Source organism: Phasianus colchicus, chromosome 5, assembly GCF_987193195.1.
Source record: "Phasianus colchicus chromosome 5, bPhaCol1.hap1.1, whole genome shotgun sequence".
Taxonomy (NCBI): Eukaryota; Metazoa; Chordata; class Aves; order Galliformes; family Phasianidae; genus Phasianus; species Phasianus colchicus.
The window spans coordinates 38,961,976-38,980,134 of NC_143440.1; the positions used below are offsets into that span (position 1 = coordinate 38,961,976).

At 50.4% G+C, this 18,159-nt stretch overlaps 1 protein-coding gene across 2 annotated transcripts; it reads left to right on the forward strand.

The window, feature by feature from the left end:
• The first annotated feature begins 459 nt into the window (after positions 1–459).
• VSX2 (visual system homeobox 2) lies at positions 460–17,937 on the forward strand. 2 transcript variants are annotated; one of them, XM_090141370.1, is made up of 5 exons: positions 460–886; positions 1,949–2,033; positions 4,237–4,360; positions 16,267–16,447; positions 17,035–17,937. In XM_090141370.1, exons 1-5 carry the CDS (start codon positions 460–462, stop codon positions 17,412–17,414), a joined length of 1,197 nt encoding a protein of 398 aa, XP_089997496.1. In that variant the 3' UTR covers positions 17,415–17,937. The 2 variants fall into 2 exon arrangements, with proteins under 2 accessions (XP_089997496.1, XP_031449728.2); XM_031593868.2 differs by having other exon boundaries at positions 17,098–17,937.
• Positions 17,938–18,159: the final 222 nt, after the last annotated feature.

An 18,159-nucleotide genomic window follows, 5' to 3' on the forward strand; every position in this document is an offset into this window, starting at 1 on the left:
GACACAATCCAGATGTTTCTCCAGCACATAACACTCAGCCCTACTCTGCTTCAAGGAACACAGCTCAGCCTCAGTCCCGAGGTCCTCTCCATGCACCCTAATTCCCTGCAGACCAACCGTTGATCACGGCACGAGCCGCAGACCCGGGGATCCGGCGTTTTCCCCAGAGGCTCTTCCACGTATCCCCTCCCCGGGGCCGCTGCCCCACGGGCCGGAGCCCCGTTTTGCGGCAGGGCTCTGTCCCGCCGAGCCCAGCTCCCAGACCTGCCCCGCCGGGCACCGGCCCCACCGCCGCCGGTGCCGGTGGCGGCTTTTTGGCATCCCTAATCGCGGCTGGCCCCTGTGATTGGCTGCGCGGCTCTGACCCCGCTCGGGCTCCCGGCTGGGCGGATAAAAGGGGCCTGAGCCGGGGGCTCCTAGGCATTCCCGGAGCGGGCACCAGGGACCGACGGCCGCAGCATGACGGGCAAAGCGGGCGCGGCGCTGGCCCCCAGCCTGCCCGGCAAGCCCAAGCCCGACGGCGCGGCCGCCGCCGCCCCACCGCCGCCGCCCCCCGCGGCGGGAGCCAAGCCCAGCTCCGGGCCCACCCCTCCTCGCTGCACCGGCTTCGGCATCCAGGAGATCCTGGGCTTGAACAAGGAACCGCCGTCGCACCCGCGGGCCGCCCTGGACTCGCTGCCCGCCGGGCACCTGCTGGCGGCCCGCTCCGTCCTCAGCCCCGCCGGGGTGGGCGGCGTGGGCATGGGGCTGCTGGGGGCCGGAGGCATTCCCGGCTTCTATGCGCAGCCCACCTTTCTGGAGGTGCTCTCCGACCCGCAGAGCGTCCACCTGCAGCCTTTGGCCCGAGCGCCCGGGCAGCTGGACAGCAGCCAGACGGCCAGCTCAGGTAGGCACGGCCCCGGCCCCCGGGGGCACCGCCGCCCGCAGGCACCTCCGGAGCCCCGCGCCCGGCGGCGGAGAGGTGATTTCGTTTCGGAACCGAGGAGGAGGAGGAAAAGAACGAGGGAGCTCGGGACCGGCCCTCCCCGGCTGGGGCCGCGGCCGCGCCGTGACGGCACGGCCCGTGGCTGCACCGAACACCGGCGGAGCGGCCCTCGCCCGGCCCCGGCGGCCCCAACTCGTTGCCGGGAAATTAAGGCCCGCTCCCATCCAGTTCCTAGACGGCGACAGCCGCCCGCAGACCCCGCTCCCAAACCGCCCCCGTCCCTCCGAAGCGGCGGGCAGCGGTGTCCCGCTTTGCCACCGAGCGTCCTCCCGGAGCTCCCGTGCCGTGCCCGCCGCCTCCTCCCGCAGCGTGGCCGGGAGCGCGGAGCCGGCGGCGGGTGGGAAGCGGCCGGAGCTCGGGGCCAGCGCTGGGGCAAGGCGGCCCGCACCGAAACGCGCCTCCCGGCTCCGAGCTCCGGAGGCTCCCGAGGGGCGAAGGCGGCACCGCCCTGCCCGCAACACCCCCGGCCCGGGCACCCCTGGGACGCGCGGCGGCCGCGGGCAGATGCCATTCCCGGCAACGTTTTTCCCCGTGGCTGCAGCAACCTTTATTTTTCCGCCTTCCCGGCGTTTCAACTGAGCAGCGCGGGTCCCCCGCCCCGGGGCGGGAGGCAACGGGTGCTCGGGCTCGGGAAGGGGGCCGCGGCTCCCTCCATTTCCTACATTTTGTTGAGATCGCGGTCTCCGCGTTTCGGCGGCACGACAACGGCAGCCCCGCAAACGACTCCGGGCGACATAAGGGACGGCGAGAGCCCCCTCCCGGCCCGCGGCCCTTCCCGGAGGGGTACGATATCCCCGAGCCGCCCGCAGCGGGATCCGGGCCGGGGCCGGGCTGCAGCCCGCAGTCCCCGGCCGCGCCGCGATCGCAACGAAAGCTCCGGGCGGAGATGCCGGAGGGAGCGGATCTGCGGGGCCCCGGCGGGGAGCGAGCCCCAGCCCACGGCCGCTGCCCTTCTCTCCGCAGATTCCGAGGATGTCTCCTCCAGCGACCGCAAAATGTCCAAATCTTCCCTCAACCAGAGCAAGAAACGAAAGAAGAGGCGGCACAGGTAAGCAAAGCCTGGCGGCCCCGCATCTCCTCCCGGGAACCGGCAGCGCCGGGCCCCGCTGCCGCTAAGCGTCCACAGCAAGTAGGATTCGGGACGTGCCCATAGGAGCGGGAATTGCAACGGCGATCAGCTCGGTTTGGTTTGGTTTTCTGGCTGCGGGTTAGGGCTGAAAAAATCCCCAACCCGTCCCAAAGAGAAGAGGTGAAATAACCAAAAGGGCTCCTTGCTCCATGCTTAGCAACTTAAAATTGGGCTGTCAGCAAGAGAGAATTTATATCAAGGATCTCAAAACTGGCTACTTAAAAATCAATGTTTCGCCAATAGATGCAATTGTCGGGAGGTAGTCCCAGCCCGCAGAATGCCTGGAGACTTGCTCTAGGGAATGCTCTGGGGCTCGCTTCCCCCTAGGAGCGCTCCGGTAACGCTTCCCCTCACTCCTCCCGCAGTGAAAATGGAGTTGGATGTCCATGCTTTAAAATCGGAAACGAACCTCCCGCTTCTGTTGGTGGCACCGCTGGTGGCCGCAGGGCCGGGACGAAGGCACCTGGGCATCGTCCTTCGGGGCCGACAATGGAGCAATTAAATCAATCCCGCCACGGTGCGGGAGGTGAATTAAAGGTGCCCCAGCGAAAGCTCAGCGGCTTCGTGGGTCCAGAGGGATCCGAGCAGGAGGTGCGGGGGTTCGGCCTGAGTTTGCGGGGTGCTGCCGGGCAAGTGCTGTTCTGGAGCCAACGAGGATTCGTTTCTTTCTTGCGAGAGGAAACGACATACGAAACTGTTCCGTTTCCAGCTCCAAACAGCAACAGACCCGTAGTGCTGGTCGGTAGTTATACATTCTGTAAGGAATGGTTAAGGGCTGTGATTCTACCGCAGCTGACAGGCCGATAGCTCGCAAATAGCTGCAGGATGTGAGCAGCAAACGGCAGAGCGCGGTGTGTGCTGCACAGGGCCGGGGCTGCCCGGGAGGCAGCGAGGAGAGCCGAGTGGGTTCCGGGCGCTGCCCCGGCGCGGGAGGTGCGGGGCTCCGCGGCTGAACCGGATCCGAACGGGGAGCGCCGTTCCTCTGCACCCGGGAAGAAGCAACGCAGGAGCCGCCGTGCGCCTGTCCCCAGACTTCCCACGTTTGTGGGAACGAAAAGTGTTGGAAAAGAAAATGGATTTCGTTGTGAACGGGAACCGAGAGCTGACGGTGGGCAGGTGCCTCGTATTTGCATGCTGCTTTTGTAGGTAATGCCATCTATCTGGCAGCATCGTTCAGGTTCTAAATAGCGGAGGATATTTTTGAGACTTTCTGTTTGTGGTCTCTGAAATTTTGTGGCTTTCCTGAAACTCCTGCATATTTTTTAAAAACGATTTTTTTTTTTTTTTTTTTTTACTCATATATTTCTTAATGTGGTAATAATTTACACAGTTACCTCGAACAAAGGTTATAAGTTGCTGTTGTTGCTGTTTTTCTGGTAGGATTTTTTGTCTGCTATTTGTTGTTTTTTTTTTTGGTTTTGCCATCGGAATGCTGTGAGTTCTCAGTGAAAATTGCATTTTGCATACAGCAGGGTTTTAGGGTGAGAATGTCAGTCCCTGGGGAGTGGAAGTGGTCCAAGACCTCTCAGCCATCCCCTGAGAAGGGCTCTCAGCTGCCTTGGTGTCCCAGCTGCTGTCTTTTCAGTCTGCCTGTCCCAAGAGCCAGCAATGCTGTGGCTGCTGCCTGCCCAGGAGGGTTCCTGGAAGACAACAAGGCAATGCCAGCTGGCAGAGAGCAGCTACTGGGGTATCAGTGTGGGAGCAACCAGTGTGAAGGTGGAGAGAGGGAGCTGGCACTGCACATCTGGGAGCACCAATCCAGGGAAGGGCAGGGTACAGCAGTAGAGCACAGAGTGGGTAAAGGCTTGGGAGGGTTCAGTGGGAGACCAGGCTCCAGGGGAGGCTCTCTGCCCCCCTGCTGTCTATGCAGGGATGTCCCCAGCAGGATGTCCCTGACCGGGAAGGTGATTTGTAACTATACCAAGCTCTGTCTTCAGCCATTTCTGGTTCTCCTTTCACCCTGACACCTGACCTTTTGTGCACAAAAACACAGGAGGCAAAGGGGAAATACTATGCTTTTTCAATTACTCAGGTTTCTGTAGCATCTGTGTTCATTTCTCTGACTCTGTATATCCTATGCCTTCTGTTATGTTTTTTGGTCAAAGAGTTTTGTTCCTCTCAGGACAATCTTCACATCCTACCAACTGGAGGAGCTGGAAAAGGCCTTCAATGAGGCTCACTACCCTGATGTGTACGCTAGAGAGATGCTGGCTATGAAAACAGAGCTGCCAGAAGACAGGATACAGGTAACAGTATTTCTCGGGTCCCCTTGTCCTGCCTCTTCTGCCCATGCTCATCCCAACCTGGAAGAAAGGAGACATGGGGCAGAGTTTGCTTCTCAGATTGAACCGTCATGGGCTGTCCATTCCCTGCTTTAAAAATGTGGGCAGCCAGACCAGCTGGTTTTTGTCCATTTGTATGTGGGGTTCGTCTGTCAACATGTGCTGCATGTGGGATGTTGCAGTGGTGATTTGGAGTGTGTGTGTTAAAGAGGGAATCTTGAATCACTGAAGGGGAACTGCTGTGCAAGAAACATCTGTAGGGTTTTGATGTATTGGTAGTATAGGTGATGAGAGTTGGCTGGAGTCAGGATCTGGGTGGGCAGTCTGGGTGAGATGGATCTCATCTGTGCCCCTCTGGACTCAGACCCAGGGGCCACAGCAGGTAGTTTGCCCCTCTGTGGGCAGAGTTGAGAGGTGAGCCTCAGATGGGATGTCTGCACATCTCTGTGAGTTCATTGCATTTGCCTCTTCAAATACAGCTTTCCTGAATGTTTCTGTGGATCTTTATTTTTCTGATTACATGCAATGTTTGGGCGTTATTTGTGTGCCAGCCCTGTGGTGACATTGCAGAATGTTCTTGGGTGGGTTCAACATGAAGGTGACTCCAGGGTGTCTCCAGCAACTACCAGGGTGGACTCCAGCAACTACGTCGTGCCTGGCTCCCTCCAGGTTCCTTGCGAGGCACAGGGATGTAATGGCCAAGTCTTGAATCCGTTTTTGCTGATGCAGTATTTACAAGAGCATTGCATTTGCTGTTAGGTGAATCTGTTAGGTGAGTCCTGGTTTCAAAGTGAGCTGGGCTTCTTGCCCATTGTCAACAGGACTCCTGCTGACCTAACAGCTTGTAGGCACTCTGTGCATGGATGAGATTTCTGCTGGACTTCAGAAGTCCCTTTGTTGGAAATTCTACCTGCCATTAGATATGATTTTTGTCTGAGCAGCAGGACCCAATAATTTGCCTCTAGAGAGAGTGAGCTGGATGAGAAGTCGCTTCTGCACATGCATAGGTTAAAAAGCCCAGGGAAAAGGGATCTGTGGAAGGTCAGTGTTGCCTGCATCCACCATCTGACGCTGGGCTGGCAGGAAGGCCTTGTGCACTACATGCACTGCTTCACATCTGGGACATCCTCCTGGCACTGGGAGCCATTATGTTATCTGACTGGGAAAGGAAGAAGTGGCTAACTCATTCCAGTTCTCTGGCATGCTGCCTGTCATTCTGTAGCAGGCTGATGAGCAACTACAACTCTTCCTGTACTGCTGAGCTTTTAAACCTAGGAGAGCTCTCTGCCATGACCCCTTGCCCCAGAATTCAAGGCAAATGTGGCCTGCAGAAGCCCCCAGTGATGTGGATGTTCTGAGCAATAGGTGCTGCTAAAGGCACAAGTATTCCAGGAGAAAGTCCTCTTGAGTGACATTTTGCTCATCATGAAAGGGGAAATCTAGAGAAACCACAGAATTCCTGTGGCATCTGTTGTGTGAGTGCCTGAGGGTGAGTGTCAGGGTCATATAAAAGCCCTGAGCACCACTGATGGGGAGAAGCATCCATTCCCACTGATCCTTCCAAAGAGTCAGCACCAGAGCAACCCTTACCACGTGCTACACGAAGCCGCCCTATTTATACTTGTTATTTTGTGTCACAAATCAATTCCCAGCTTTGGTCATGTTGCTTGATATTTCTCTCATGTTTCAGCTTAGCTCTCTTAGTATGAGTTGTTTCTCCTTTTATTATAGCATTTTCTAAGCACAGTCGTGGCCACCAGCTTAGACCATGGTGCGAGGTTGATGTTGGGATGGGTCTGAGAGCAGGGCAATACTCTGTGATATTACTGAGTGCTTTGAGAGCTTACCAGGGTTTCAATTTCATGTAAATACTTCAGTATCTGGTGACAGAGGCTTCCACAGCAGAATCGCATGAATGAAGTACATCTTGCTTTGAATCCATGAGCACCATTTAATGCCACACACTTCTCCTCTTGGAAGAGGCAGCCAACAATTAATCTTTATTCCCTTCTTCATAATGTTTACAATTTTGCATCATCTTATTTTTTTTCCCTTGCATGTGTTTCTAACTGTATGAGGGAAGTCTCTATTTCTGCATTCTCACTGAAGCCTGCAGTTTCTCCCGTCTCTCAGCACTGCTCTCTCTCCTGTAGGTCATTAATGTGCGTGATTTCTCAGATTGTTGTGGATATCACATGGCATGGGCTCTTGCAGCATTTCATGTGAGTTCCCACTGGATCCTCACCTAAGAGTGATATCTGCCCCTTATTTTCATTCATGGGATTATTTCTCAGGAGGTAGTAGTCAAAGAGAAAGTAAATCACCTATGAAATTCAATATGAAAGTGAAATTCAGAGAGTGCAATTGAGAGAATGATATATAGGAACTGCTTGCGTGTAAAACCTGCAGCAGAACACTACAAATAGCCATCAGAGGCCACAAAAGTTATTGGTTTGAGAGAATATTGAATTCAGGAGAAGATATTCAAATCTTCCATTTACAGAGAAGATGAGCATGTATTTTTTTTCAAGGCAGCATTCCTTGCCTTGCATATACCATCTCCTGCACTGAACTGGCTGCTGCTGGGAGGAATGTGAGCGTCTTCCCACTGGGCAACTTGGGAAAAAGATTTGATTTTCCTGATGAGACACAAGTCAGACCAGATGTCACTGTGGCCATTTTGCACGGTACTTGAAATAGACCACATTAATCAATGCATTGAGAAAAATATTCAGAAGAGTTGAAGCGCTGCTATTAAAATAAACTCAGACCATCCTGTACAATGTAGGTGGGGTAAATAGGTTTTTGTGGGGATGTTTATCCTGAATAGGCAACTTCAAGTGCTGAAAACAGCACAGATTCTCTTAAACGTAACGTGGGGATTTAGATAAGTTATCTCTATTGAGTTTATTAATATGTGACATTTCCAAACTTTAAATGCCATTATCTATAATACTAAAGGTCAGTAACAGATTGATTTGGATTATTGAAATGAGAGTAGTGTTGTTGTTGATCTTTCCAAGGTTTGAGGTTCCAGCCTGTCGTAATTACTCTCAGTAGGTGAGAACCTGGCCATTTTCAGGTGATTCTCACATTTAGGCCAGGCACAGGGCCAGTGGGTTTCCACCCATGCAGCAAGTTGATGGTGACTGTGTAGCTGGAGGTAAATGACCAGGATGAATGGGCTGCTTGGTGGTAGATTATCAAGGTGATGGAGAAGCTGAAAATGTTGCTGTTGTGTGAGCCAACCTTTTCAACAGCATTTTTTTTTTTTTTTTAAAGAAGTTTCTCATGAAATAGAGCTGAGGAGCTATGCTGGCAACCTTTTCCAATAATTCCTGAGCACTGGGGCAAGCCACAGCAGTATGATACCAGATAAATATCATTAACTTTCCCTGTGCTTTTAGAGATGTAGGAAGTGTACAAGTGAGAGTAATAACACTAATCAAGCTTACTGGCTTGGTGAAAATATTATTATGAGTGGTTTTCATAGCGTATGGTACTTCTCTGCCTCCATGTCTTTAATTGGTATGTGAGAGGTTCATCCACTTTGCTGCCTCTTCAATATTGTGCTTGTTTAGTTCATCTAACTTCATATTAATTTTCATTTTTCAATTAAGAGTTGTTTAATTTGGCCCTTTCTGTAATTGAGTGTTTTCATTACCCTTTATCTATGGCTCCTTTTTAGTTCATGTGCTAAAACTTTGTTTATGAGTTAATTACCATAGCTGTAAACAGAGGGGCTGGGTGGTGTGCAAACACAGGAGCCCTTGCAATCCTGGGTTTGCCACCTGAAAAGTCTCACAGTACATGCATTTGGACAGAGCAAAAAATGAGTCAAAAATGTAAATGGGTGGCATGGAACACCTGTTTACTGTGAAGTGGAAATGTCCTGCCTGTTGCTAGACTTTGCAGGTAACCTGCCCTGTTTGTGGGTTTTACCTGAGTAGAGTTGGGGTTGTAGGCATTGTTTAATTTTTTTGGTGGTGGTGGTGGTGTGGTTTTTTGTGTGTTCTTTTTTTGTTTGTTTTTGAGCAGTGATGGAGGTACAGAGGTATGTACCCCTGTATTTCCATGTACCACTCTGTCCCTCTGCATTCCATCCCCGAGTTCTGTTGGTTACAGACCAGATTTCTAAATGGGTCAGAAATTCAAACTAAGCTAACCTTGGAGATCTTAGTCTTCTGCCTTCTGCTCTGCCCCTGCAATATGTTCACAACCATCACAGCATAAGGAACAGCGTGATTTTGGTGTGCTCCTCCATAGTAGCAAGAGGGAAATGGTGCAGTGCTTTCTCTGTGGTTTGGAGAGCCCATACCTAAGGACAGGCACCTCCAAGTATTGGGACACCTCTTTTCTCTGCGAGAGGGAAGACAGCTACCAACAAAATATACCATAAGCCATTGCTGTGAAGGCCTTGGCAGGGCCTTTCTCCATCACAGACGGGAGAATGAGGGAGGAATGGCTCTGCAGGGTCAGTGCCACACTATAACTACTCAGGATCTCCTCCCCATATTTATCCCACTGTTTTCTTAACAGTTCTCTGAATTAGCTGAGGCATTAGTTGCTTCAGTTGTTCAATAGTGAATTCCCTTCTAACCTTTGGGTGCCTGGCAGAGGGGCCAGCTGATGGTTGTGTTTGGGTTTTCTCTTAATGACCTTTTATTACAAATTTTTCCTCCCTTCCTGACTTTGAATGCGTTTTTTTTTTTTAATGGTTCAATAACTTAGGTGCTTTGGATGCGCAGTTAATTTACTTTTCTCCTTATTTCTTAATGGTTTTCTTTTGTGTATGTGGTTTTGTTTTGTTTTTGTATAGTGCTTATCATTTACCCTAATAGATCTCAATAACTTAAGCTTGGCTCACCCAGAGGGAGGCTGAGCTGAGTAAATCTGTGTGCAATGTTGCTGGTAGGGAAACAGCTCCTTGGAAGGACCAAACTAACTTGACCATGTAAACGTACATGATGAGTATCTGACCTCCTGGGTAATGGTCAGGAGACAGACTCCTGTTCTGGCCTGATCTTTGTCTCTGGTGATTCTCCTTATTCCCTGGATTCAAGGGACCCTAGTGAAAGATTGCTTATTGTGCAAGGCAAGGAGTTGTGAATACCATCCTTACCATGCATCTTCCTGAGTTAGATGGCTGATAGTCCTGAGTGAGATTTGGCTCACAGGTTGCTTCTTAGCTGGTGGAGGCTTCAAAATAAATATGTCTAGTAGAACTGCACTTGTGTGCACAAGTACATGTAACAAAGCAGAGGCTGTGTTCACAGAGTTCATTGCATATGGATGTTTACAAAGACCAATTAAATTTTTTTTCTGTTTCAGAGGAGGTACAGAACAATTTTAGCATGGGAAAATGAGGGAAATGAGGCAGGATACCAGCTTGGTTAATGGAGGCCAAGTTTACTGTCATCATTGTGAGCACCTGTAGGATACATGCTCTGTGCAGTATCATCCCTTGTGTTAATGACAAATGTCTCCCTAGGTTGATGAGGATGGCAAGGCCAGGTGAAAACCCTAGGTTTGAACTGAGAGTGTAACTTAAAATGTTCTCTGGCCAAGAGGAATTTTGCCTCCTTACATTACCTCATTTATCATTGACTTCTTATCTTTGACTCTTTGCCAGTGATAGAGGGAAGCTAGACAGAAAAGGATTAGGGTTCTAGCAGTGTGAAGATGCACTGGGGCTTAGGTGAGATGAGATATTTACAATTTTGTCTGCATAAGTCAGATAGAATGCAAAAAATAGTTGTATTTGCGCATTTGCTGCTGTTGCATGGGATTCAGGGCATGCATGGCCTGCAAGAGCTGCAGCATGGTATTGTCAGTCACTTTTGCTAGGTGTTGTGTTGACCCATATTCAAAGTGTGACTTGTGCTAGTTTGGCTTAAAGGATATTTGAATTTGGATGAACCACTGTATCTTTGCTTGCAAGAGGTGAGTATTGATTTATAGCTTATCACAGCACATCTGGTTGGATCTGTTAGCCAAGTGGTCAGCCACAACTCCAGCTACTAGCAAGGAGGATTCTTCTCATGCCAGATAAGGGAATTGCTCCTTCTAATATGAGCTCAGAAAGCTCTTTCCTAGTGTTAGTAAGTGAAGGAATGATAACCCTGTGATCAGCCATGCAGGCCATGTGCAACCTTTACTGCTCTCATTTAACTTCATACCCATTTTATGCCAGCCGTAGAAAGTGATGTCACCATAAACAGTGCCAATAATTTTGACGTTACATTTGAAAAGATACCAATAAAGTGTTGCCAGGCTTACACAAGCACTGCAGTTTTCACTAGCAGTCAGTTGACTGGAAGCTTTCCTGGGGTGGTCGCTGCAGGCAGGGATTTGGGGAAGTCCCGGTACCCAATCAGACCATACATTCTGTGACAATGCACTACAAACCCCAGGTCCCATGAGGTGAATCAGGAGATGCTCAGGGAAAGACTGAGGATGTGAGCAGTGCGAAGAACAGTCCCATAACTGTGCCAGTCAGAGCTCCTGTGCATCACCCATAGGGGATGATATCATTGTATTTTGCAGTGGAGGTTTTAATTGTCTACTCTCAGTTAGAGGCTTGTATTGGAAAAGAAGAAAATAGGGAGGTGCATTGTTGTCAAGGAGATCTGAGTGCTGAGAAGACAGGACCGTGACCGTGGGTGGCACTATGACAGTGGATTATAACCAAAGGCAATGTCACAGAAGTCCAGAAAGCTTTCTGAGCTTTTTCCTGTGGACGGACAGGAACCTTCAGCTGTATCCTCACTCCAAAAGCTCAATGTCAAAGATGGCTTCTTTGCAGGAATCATACAGAGCGATAGCTTGTCTCCCCTAGCAGAAGATTGGAGCCATGGGTTTATCAGAGAATAGACAGTGTAAGATGGCTGGCAGCCCACGAGCAGCAAAGATTCTCTCCTCAACGATATTGGGATTCTGTTCCTTTCCTTAATTTCTGATTGTCCAACAGCTGTATGCAGCAGCTCCCCATGACCTGGCAAAGGCACATGCTGGTGTGTCAGTATGTCTGCATCTGTTTGTCTGTGCACATGTGTACATACATTTGCTTGAGGCCATCTAGTGGACATTCCAGTGTGTGCTGCTTCAGGCTGGGACCATCTCGTGCTCAATCAACAATGCCCATAAAGTGAAAGAACGCTGGTGAAATACTGTGCCAGAGGCACCATGTAAGACATGGTGAAGAAAAATTCACCATTAGCTATTTTGGTGTTTTCCCTTTAGGCACGAGGAGTGCTTGAGCAGGGAATATAACTGTTTGTTTTTAGAAAGACAAAGCATAGCCCCTCTCAGCTTCGAAAATAGAAGCCAAGAAAATTACAGTAACCAACAAAAGTCTTAGATTGTGCTCACTGAAACAGGACGCAGTAACACCCTAGATGCCTTGAAGAATCCCTTTGCTGATTAAGATTCCTGGCTCATGTCTACTCTCAAGCAGATTTCTCTCTTTAGCAGACAGTGTTTCAGGAGCTGATTAGGTAAACAAACTAATATGATGAATGTGGATAACAAGGACACATTGAGTCTCATGTCCCTTTGCGAAATGAGAGATTCCTCCTACTACAATTTGTTCTTCTGCACTATCAATAATACAAAGGAGTATCGGTCATCATTTGTGCTTCAGAGGAGGAACCTGGCAAGAATAACCTTGCCAGTTTTTGCTCTGAAGTGCTGTGACCCTGCAATGCAGTGCACAGTGCCTATGATTTGACTGCTGGGGCAGTGGGCACTGCGGATGAAAATTAGATGATGGTAGGATTAGAAATATTCACGTTTGTAACGCTTTTCAGTACTGCTGGTTTTGGTAGGGGTCTGAGAAAGACAGGTACATGGAACACACACCTGGAAGATGATACTGAAGGTGCTGGCGTTTGCTGCAGCTGGTGTGCTCACGTGGCTGGATCCAAAGCTAATGTGTCCTGTGGTAAAGAAAACATGAAATCTGGGATGCTGTCAGAGTAATGGGACAGGAACAGCTATACTGCTGATAGTCATCAGCAGAGGTACAAGTTTCATGAGCATTAAACCTTGGAAATATCCCAGTGCATCACTGAAACATTCCCCTTTCCTGCCTGATGAAGGTCAGCCAGGAAGCAGCACCAGATTCTTTTCTAAGGAGAGTTGGAAGATGAGCTCCTTCAGGCTGGAGTGACCAAGCTTTCCCTACCAAAAGTTTCACAGAATGTTTTTTTCTGACATACCAAATCTCACCTCCTGCTGCCCTGTTTCCTCTTTCCTGCTGTTGGGAAAGGGTATAAAGAAGGTGGTTTTAGCCAGTACGGATGGATGAATTTCTCCAGTGTGCCAGCAGACGGGGACAAGGGGTCTTCATGTGTGCCCACGATGAGACAAAGACGCATCCCCCAGAGCCCGGTCAGCTTTCCCTTCCTTCTGCGCCTTACCCCCACCCAATGCTGTCTCTGCTCAGTCACTCCCTCTAGCGTTCATCCCTACCCTACAACATCATGAAGTACTTTTCACATCCTTTTCTAATTCAAGAAATTTTTACTCCTTATATCTCTCCTTATTCAGATCTGTGCTTAAAAGTTTCTTTAAAGAAGTTGGTTCTTAGGTACTCTGGTCACTGCCAAGGAACCAAAGAATAGCAGGACAGATTTACCTATTTCACTGTAATCCAGTTTCTGAGGATGGAACTTCTAGAACAAGCATCCCATCTTTCACTGAGGTGAAATTAATAGGATGCAAATTATCTTAAGTGGTAGACTGTTGGTCCAAAAAATGCCTTTGCCCACCAGATTGTGATAGCTTTGCAAAAACATCAGATGTGTTTCAGTAAGCACAGTCTGAAATGAATGATGGGTGTTAGGTCATGAAGTGTGGAAGTACAAACCCGTCCTTTCAGCATACCCAGTGCTGTGTCATGGAGAACCAGAGGAAAGTAAGTGAGAGGCAAGCTGCAGGGGTAAATACAGCATTTCACAAAGCTGAGCACATGGAGTGGGAAGGGACAAGTCCAAATGCAGACAGAGTTAACATTAGTTGACGCAGACCAAATTTTATGAAGTCAGAGGAAGTTGTAGAACAAACATCTGAAAGTAAAAACAACTTCAGCCAAAGAAGACAAAATACCAACATTGAAAACAAACTATAAAGGAATGAAAAGTGGGATACCTACAATTAATACCTGCATTTTCAGAAGTTGTGGCTGATGCACCAATACCATTTTAAGTACCTCAGCACTCGTAAACCTATTGCATAGTTCTGCTCAGAATGGAGGCATAAGAAAATTTTGGTAATGTGTCCAGAGATCCTGAGAAAAGAATAAGATCTTCCCCCAGAAGGAAGTCTTAACTATGGAGCTACATGACTGAGAGCAAAATCACAAGATTGGGCCCCAGAGAATAACACTGCCCATCCACACTGGTGTTGCACTGAGTCTGCAGGTGCCGTAGTGGAGCTCATCCCACCATGATGTGTGGGATGGCGTGGTGGTAGAGGAGCTGGGCTGGGTCCTGGCCTTGGAATATTTGACATAGAGCACCACTAGTTTCACTTGAGATCCTATCTGAGGTTAAGGTCTTGGTGTCCAAACAAGATGGACAGCCCCTCGTGCCAGCAATTCTGCCATTTCGATTTTTCTTTTTCCCACTTCAAAACCATGAGGAAATTCTCATCAAATTTTAAAAATTGATTTGGGAAATCTAATGATTTTACAAGACTGTTGATGTCATTTTGATTTGCCCATTTGGCATTGTAGCATAGACTTTGCTTGTTATGTGGACAAGATTAAAATACAACATTGAGAAGAAACCCATAGATAATTTTGATTATGGTTCCACTGACCAGACACAGCATTTATGTACAACTGAATCAGCATTTTGTCAGAAAATTTTCCAGCAGAGCCAATCAAGATTGGTCTGCCTGTGGCAAAACCTGGGCTTCTTCCTGCATTTTTTTGCTCGTGCTGGGGAAAAAGGGATGTTCTGTTGCTGCAGGTTTTGGGGCAGCACTAAGAGAGACCACTGCTGTAGCAGGACTGAGAGCTGGCCGTGGAGAAGGGGGAGCCCAGGGAGCATGGGGTAAGATGTTTGGGGAAACGAGGCAGGAAGAAGGGAAGAGACAGGTGGTGAAAGCCTCAGTAAGGAAGCACTTGAGGATAAGAATTGAAGAGATTTTTAAAAGTTGCCCACTTGGTACCTGGTAGAAAAGAAAAAAAACACAAAAAACTGTGCTTGGCTGAAAATCCCACTGAACATTTGTGCAAGCTGTTCTGGGTACATGGAGAAGTGTCAGTTCAGCTCCAGACCAAGGCAGATTGGCAGGCGCTGTCCTCTGGATTTTGCAGAGGAGATGCTGGCTTGTCATGTTTCAGGAAGCATCCTGGCTGTAACATCCCCTCTGCTGGGCACAGGGGGTCTTCTGCCGGGAGAAACTGGGATCACAGCTGCTGAGCCCGTGTCCTCCATCCCTGCAAAGGATGCTGTGCAGTCTCCTCCAGGCAGGCAGGTGGAAGAGGTGAGCTCACTGTGCTCTGAAGGGGCCTGGCAAGGCTGCACCCAGACATAGGTCTCACTGTCCCCATGGGCCGGGGGTCTCAGAGCCCTCTGTGCTCCCCCCTGCAGCCCATGCTCCCCCACAGCTGAGGCAACAGAGGGTTAAGCTGTCAGCTCTGTAATGTTAAACAGGTGTCAAAGGCACCTCCATATATCTGCAGATTGAAATCAAATTCTTTGCAGTATAAAAAGATAAATTACCCAGGCGATTCCCGCCTCATCCCACTCATCAGGCCAGCGCCAGACGGCAAGCAATTTTTTTTTTTAATGTGCTAACGACCTAATCAAGCAATCAAGTCGGAGAAGATTGCGGAGTGACCCCGAGCATCCATCTGCCAGCGAGACCCCGCCATTCATTTCCATTCTGCCGTGTACTTTCCGGGAAAGGGAGGGAAAAAATAGGAGGAAAAAAAAATCCTAAACAAATTAACACCCAATTTTCTGTGAGTCTAATTAGTTAAATGAGGAGGTGTTTGGGGTGTCCACAGGGAGGGAGGGGCTGCCTTTTGGAGAGGCGACTGGTAACTCTGTGGCATTAATTAGCGCAGGTCAATGGCGTGGTTCCCCAGGGACCTGCTGCTTTAATTTCCCGTGATATTTCAGTGCCTGAGGCCCATCGATTCAAACTGAAATTAACTTATTTTTCAATCAGGCCTGGGCTGCCCCTGGGGCTGACTCTTCCTTTGCCTCCTTCTGAATAGACCTCGAGCAATTTTTCATCTAAAGCTGATGCCTCCGCTCTGCGGGAAGGGAGGGGTTGTGGGGAGGGAGGAGGGCAGGCAAGACAAGAGGGATGGAAATCGGAGAGCGAGCACTAATAGATTTCTGCGAGCCACCCCTGCCTCCGCCCGCGTCTCTGCTCGCTGCCCCCCAGGTCACAGCTCGGAGATTATTCTGCCAATTTTCTGAGAAGATGTGGGTCTTTTCAAACAGGGAATTCAAGGCAAGCGGCACAGATCAGCTCCCCCTTCTCCTGCCTATCCAGAGCATCTCCCCCAGCTCTGCTGTCCCTGTGGCACTGCAGCACACAGCCCCTTGCTGCAGCTCAGGCGCCCAGTAGATAATGAAAGCAAATCCCAGACACAAGAGCCAAACTCTGCTGGAAAAAAGACGGCGCAATGGCAAATTAATTACATCCTGCAGGGAGGGATGGGACCTGCTCTCATGGTTGTTCCTGCAAGGAGGAGGGAGAGAAATACCCAGCGGCTGTTGTATGAGGCTCTTGGGAATGGGTACACATGCCTATCTTCATCCTCTTGCACAAGCACACGTGTGCAGGGATGGGACATCACATCTCCTGCCACCGATGCTCACATCCCTCTCTATCCTCCACTCCAGGTCTGGTTCCAGAACCGCCGGGCTAAGTGGCGGAAGCGAGAGAAGTGCTGGGGCCGGAGCAGTGTGATGGCCGAGTACGGACTCTATGGAGCCATGGTGCGTCACTCCATCCCACTGCCTGAGTCCATCCTCAAGTCAGCCAAGGACGGCATCATGGAGTCCTGTGCCCCCTGGCTCCTGGGTAAGAGAGCAGCCAGCCTCACAGGGGTGGCAAGGAGGTCAGGATGAAGTGGGGTGTGAGGAGAAAACTTGATGGGACTCCAGCTTGCTCAGGATCTCTGCAAAGTTGTACAGAGTGCCAAGACCTCTCTTGCACTCATCCCACTTTCCTTCCTCTGGGCACCCAACAAAGCTGGAGTGCTGCCCTGTTTTGCCTTTGTTTGCTGTGGAGAAGGGATAGTGGATGTAGTGGTTACCCTAATGTGCTCCTGCTCTTTGCTTCCTGCTTTCTGAACTTTCAGGCTGGTTTTGTCCCAAAACTGATGGTGGGCATCTTAACAGTGGGCTGTCTTCTGTCTGCATGAATCTGAGGAGGCAAGGGTGGGTTGTATGAGGAACTGATAGGGAAAGGCAGGGAAACCTCCCCTGATCCAAGTAGCAAATGACCCCAGGGATCCAGGCCCCTGCTGTGTCTAAAACCCTCATCCCTACTGAGCCAGGGCTGCACTTGCGCGGGGCCAGAGTGCCTGGCGTGCCATGACTGCTGTTTGAAGCGAGGGTTTCTGCTTTTCCTTAATTCTGGCCTCTCTTTATCTTTGCTGTTTTCAGTTCAAGATGGCTTTCCCATGCCCAGGCGCTTTTCTAAACCCGAATACCAACAATTCTTTTTAGGGATGCACAAAAAGTCTCTGGAGGCAGCGGCTGAGGCGGGGAGGAAGACGGAGGTGGAGCGCCAGGCCCTGCCCAAGCTTGACAAGGGTGACAAGGAAGAGAGGGGCTCGGATCCCAAAACCGCCATTTCCCAGGAGGAACTGAGAGAAAACAGCATTGCCGCCCTCAGGGCCAAAGCTCAGGAGCACAGCACCAAAGTCCTGGGGACCATTGCGGGGGACACCCCGAGGAAGCTGGAGAAAGGGGAGGAGGTGGCAGAGGATGAGAGGCAGACCGAGAAGTCCAGTGCATCACAGAAGGAGGAGAAGCTGATCTAGGGAAACAGAGGCTGTGGAAGCCAGCCCTGACAGATACTGTGCCCTTTGGGGGTCACAGCCCCCTCTGATGGCCAGGCCTCCTGGCCGCACCCACCCAGAGTGTGGGGCCCTGGTTTCTTCATGTGGGGCTACCCCAGGGGTGCCGCCAGCCTGCTCCCCTGAAGCACAGCCCTGTTCTTCACTCCTCCACTCTTAGGGCTTTCCTTATCGCAGCCCATCCCCATCTCCATCACCACCCCATGGCAGGCTGTGGCTCCAGGTCCCTCTGGTTGTGGGTCTGGGTCTAGCCTAAGGCCTCATCCAGCCCCCTCCAGGCCAGCGAAGCCCAGTTCCCCTTTACCTCACACTGCATTCCGCTGTGTTCCACACCCCAGGGGACCCCACTGCCCCTGGTATGATAAAAGTCCATGGCCCTGTGTGTGCAAAATGCTGAGCCTCTGCTATATGGCTCTCCCAGCTCAGCACTGACAGCTGCTGGGATGGGGCTGCAGGTTTGGAGGGGCTGATATCTGCCTCCATTACGTGAGGAAACACAGGTTTAAGTTGCAGACACCATGCCTTGTTCCCAGCTCACACCTCCAGTGACCCCAGCCTACACTGTCATCTTCCCCACACGCACTCGGAGGCCAGTGCCACACACAGCTAAAGCCTCTTAGACAAGACATTTTCCCAAGGTATTTATTGAAGTAAATTTGCCCTGCTCTCCTTCTGAGCCCTGAAGGGAATGACAGCCATGCAGATGCAC

Coding starts and splice junctions, on each gene's coding strand:
- VSX2 (XM_090141370.1), top strand. CDS start 460: ATGACGGGCAAAGCGGGCGCGGCGCTGGCCCCCAGCCTGCCCGGCAAG. Junction 887..1,948: donor CAGCCAGACGGCCAGCTCAG/GTAGGCACGGCC, acceptor TTCTCTCCGCAG/ATTCCGAGGATGTCTCCTCC. Junction 16,448..17,034: donor CTGTGCCCCCTGGCTCCTGG/GTAAGAGAGCAG, acceptor TGCTGTTTTCAG/TTCAAGATGGCTTTCCCATG.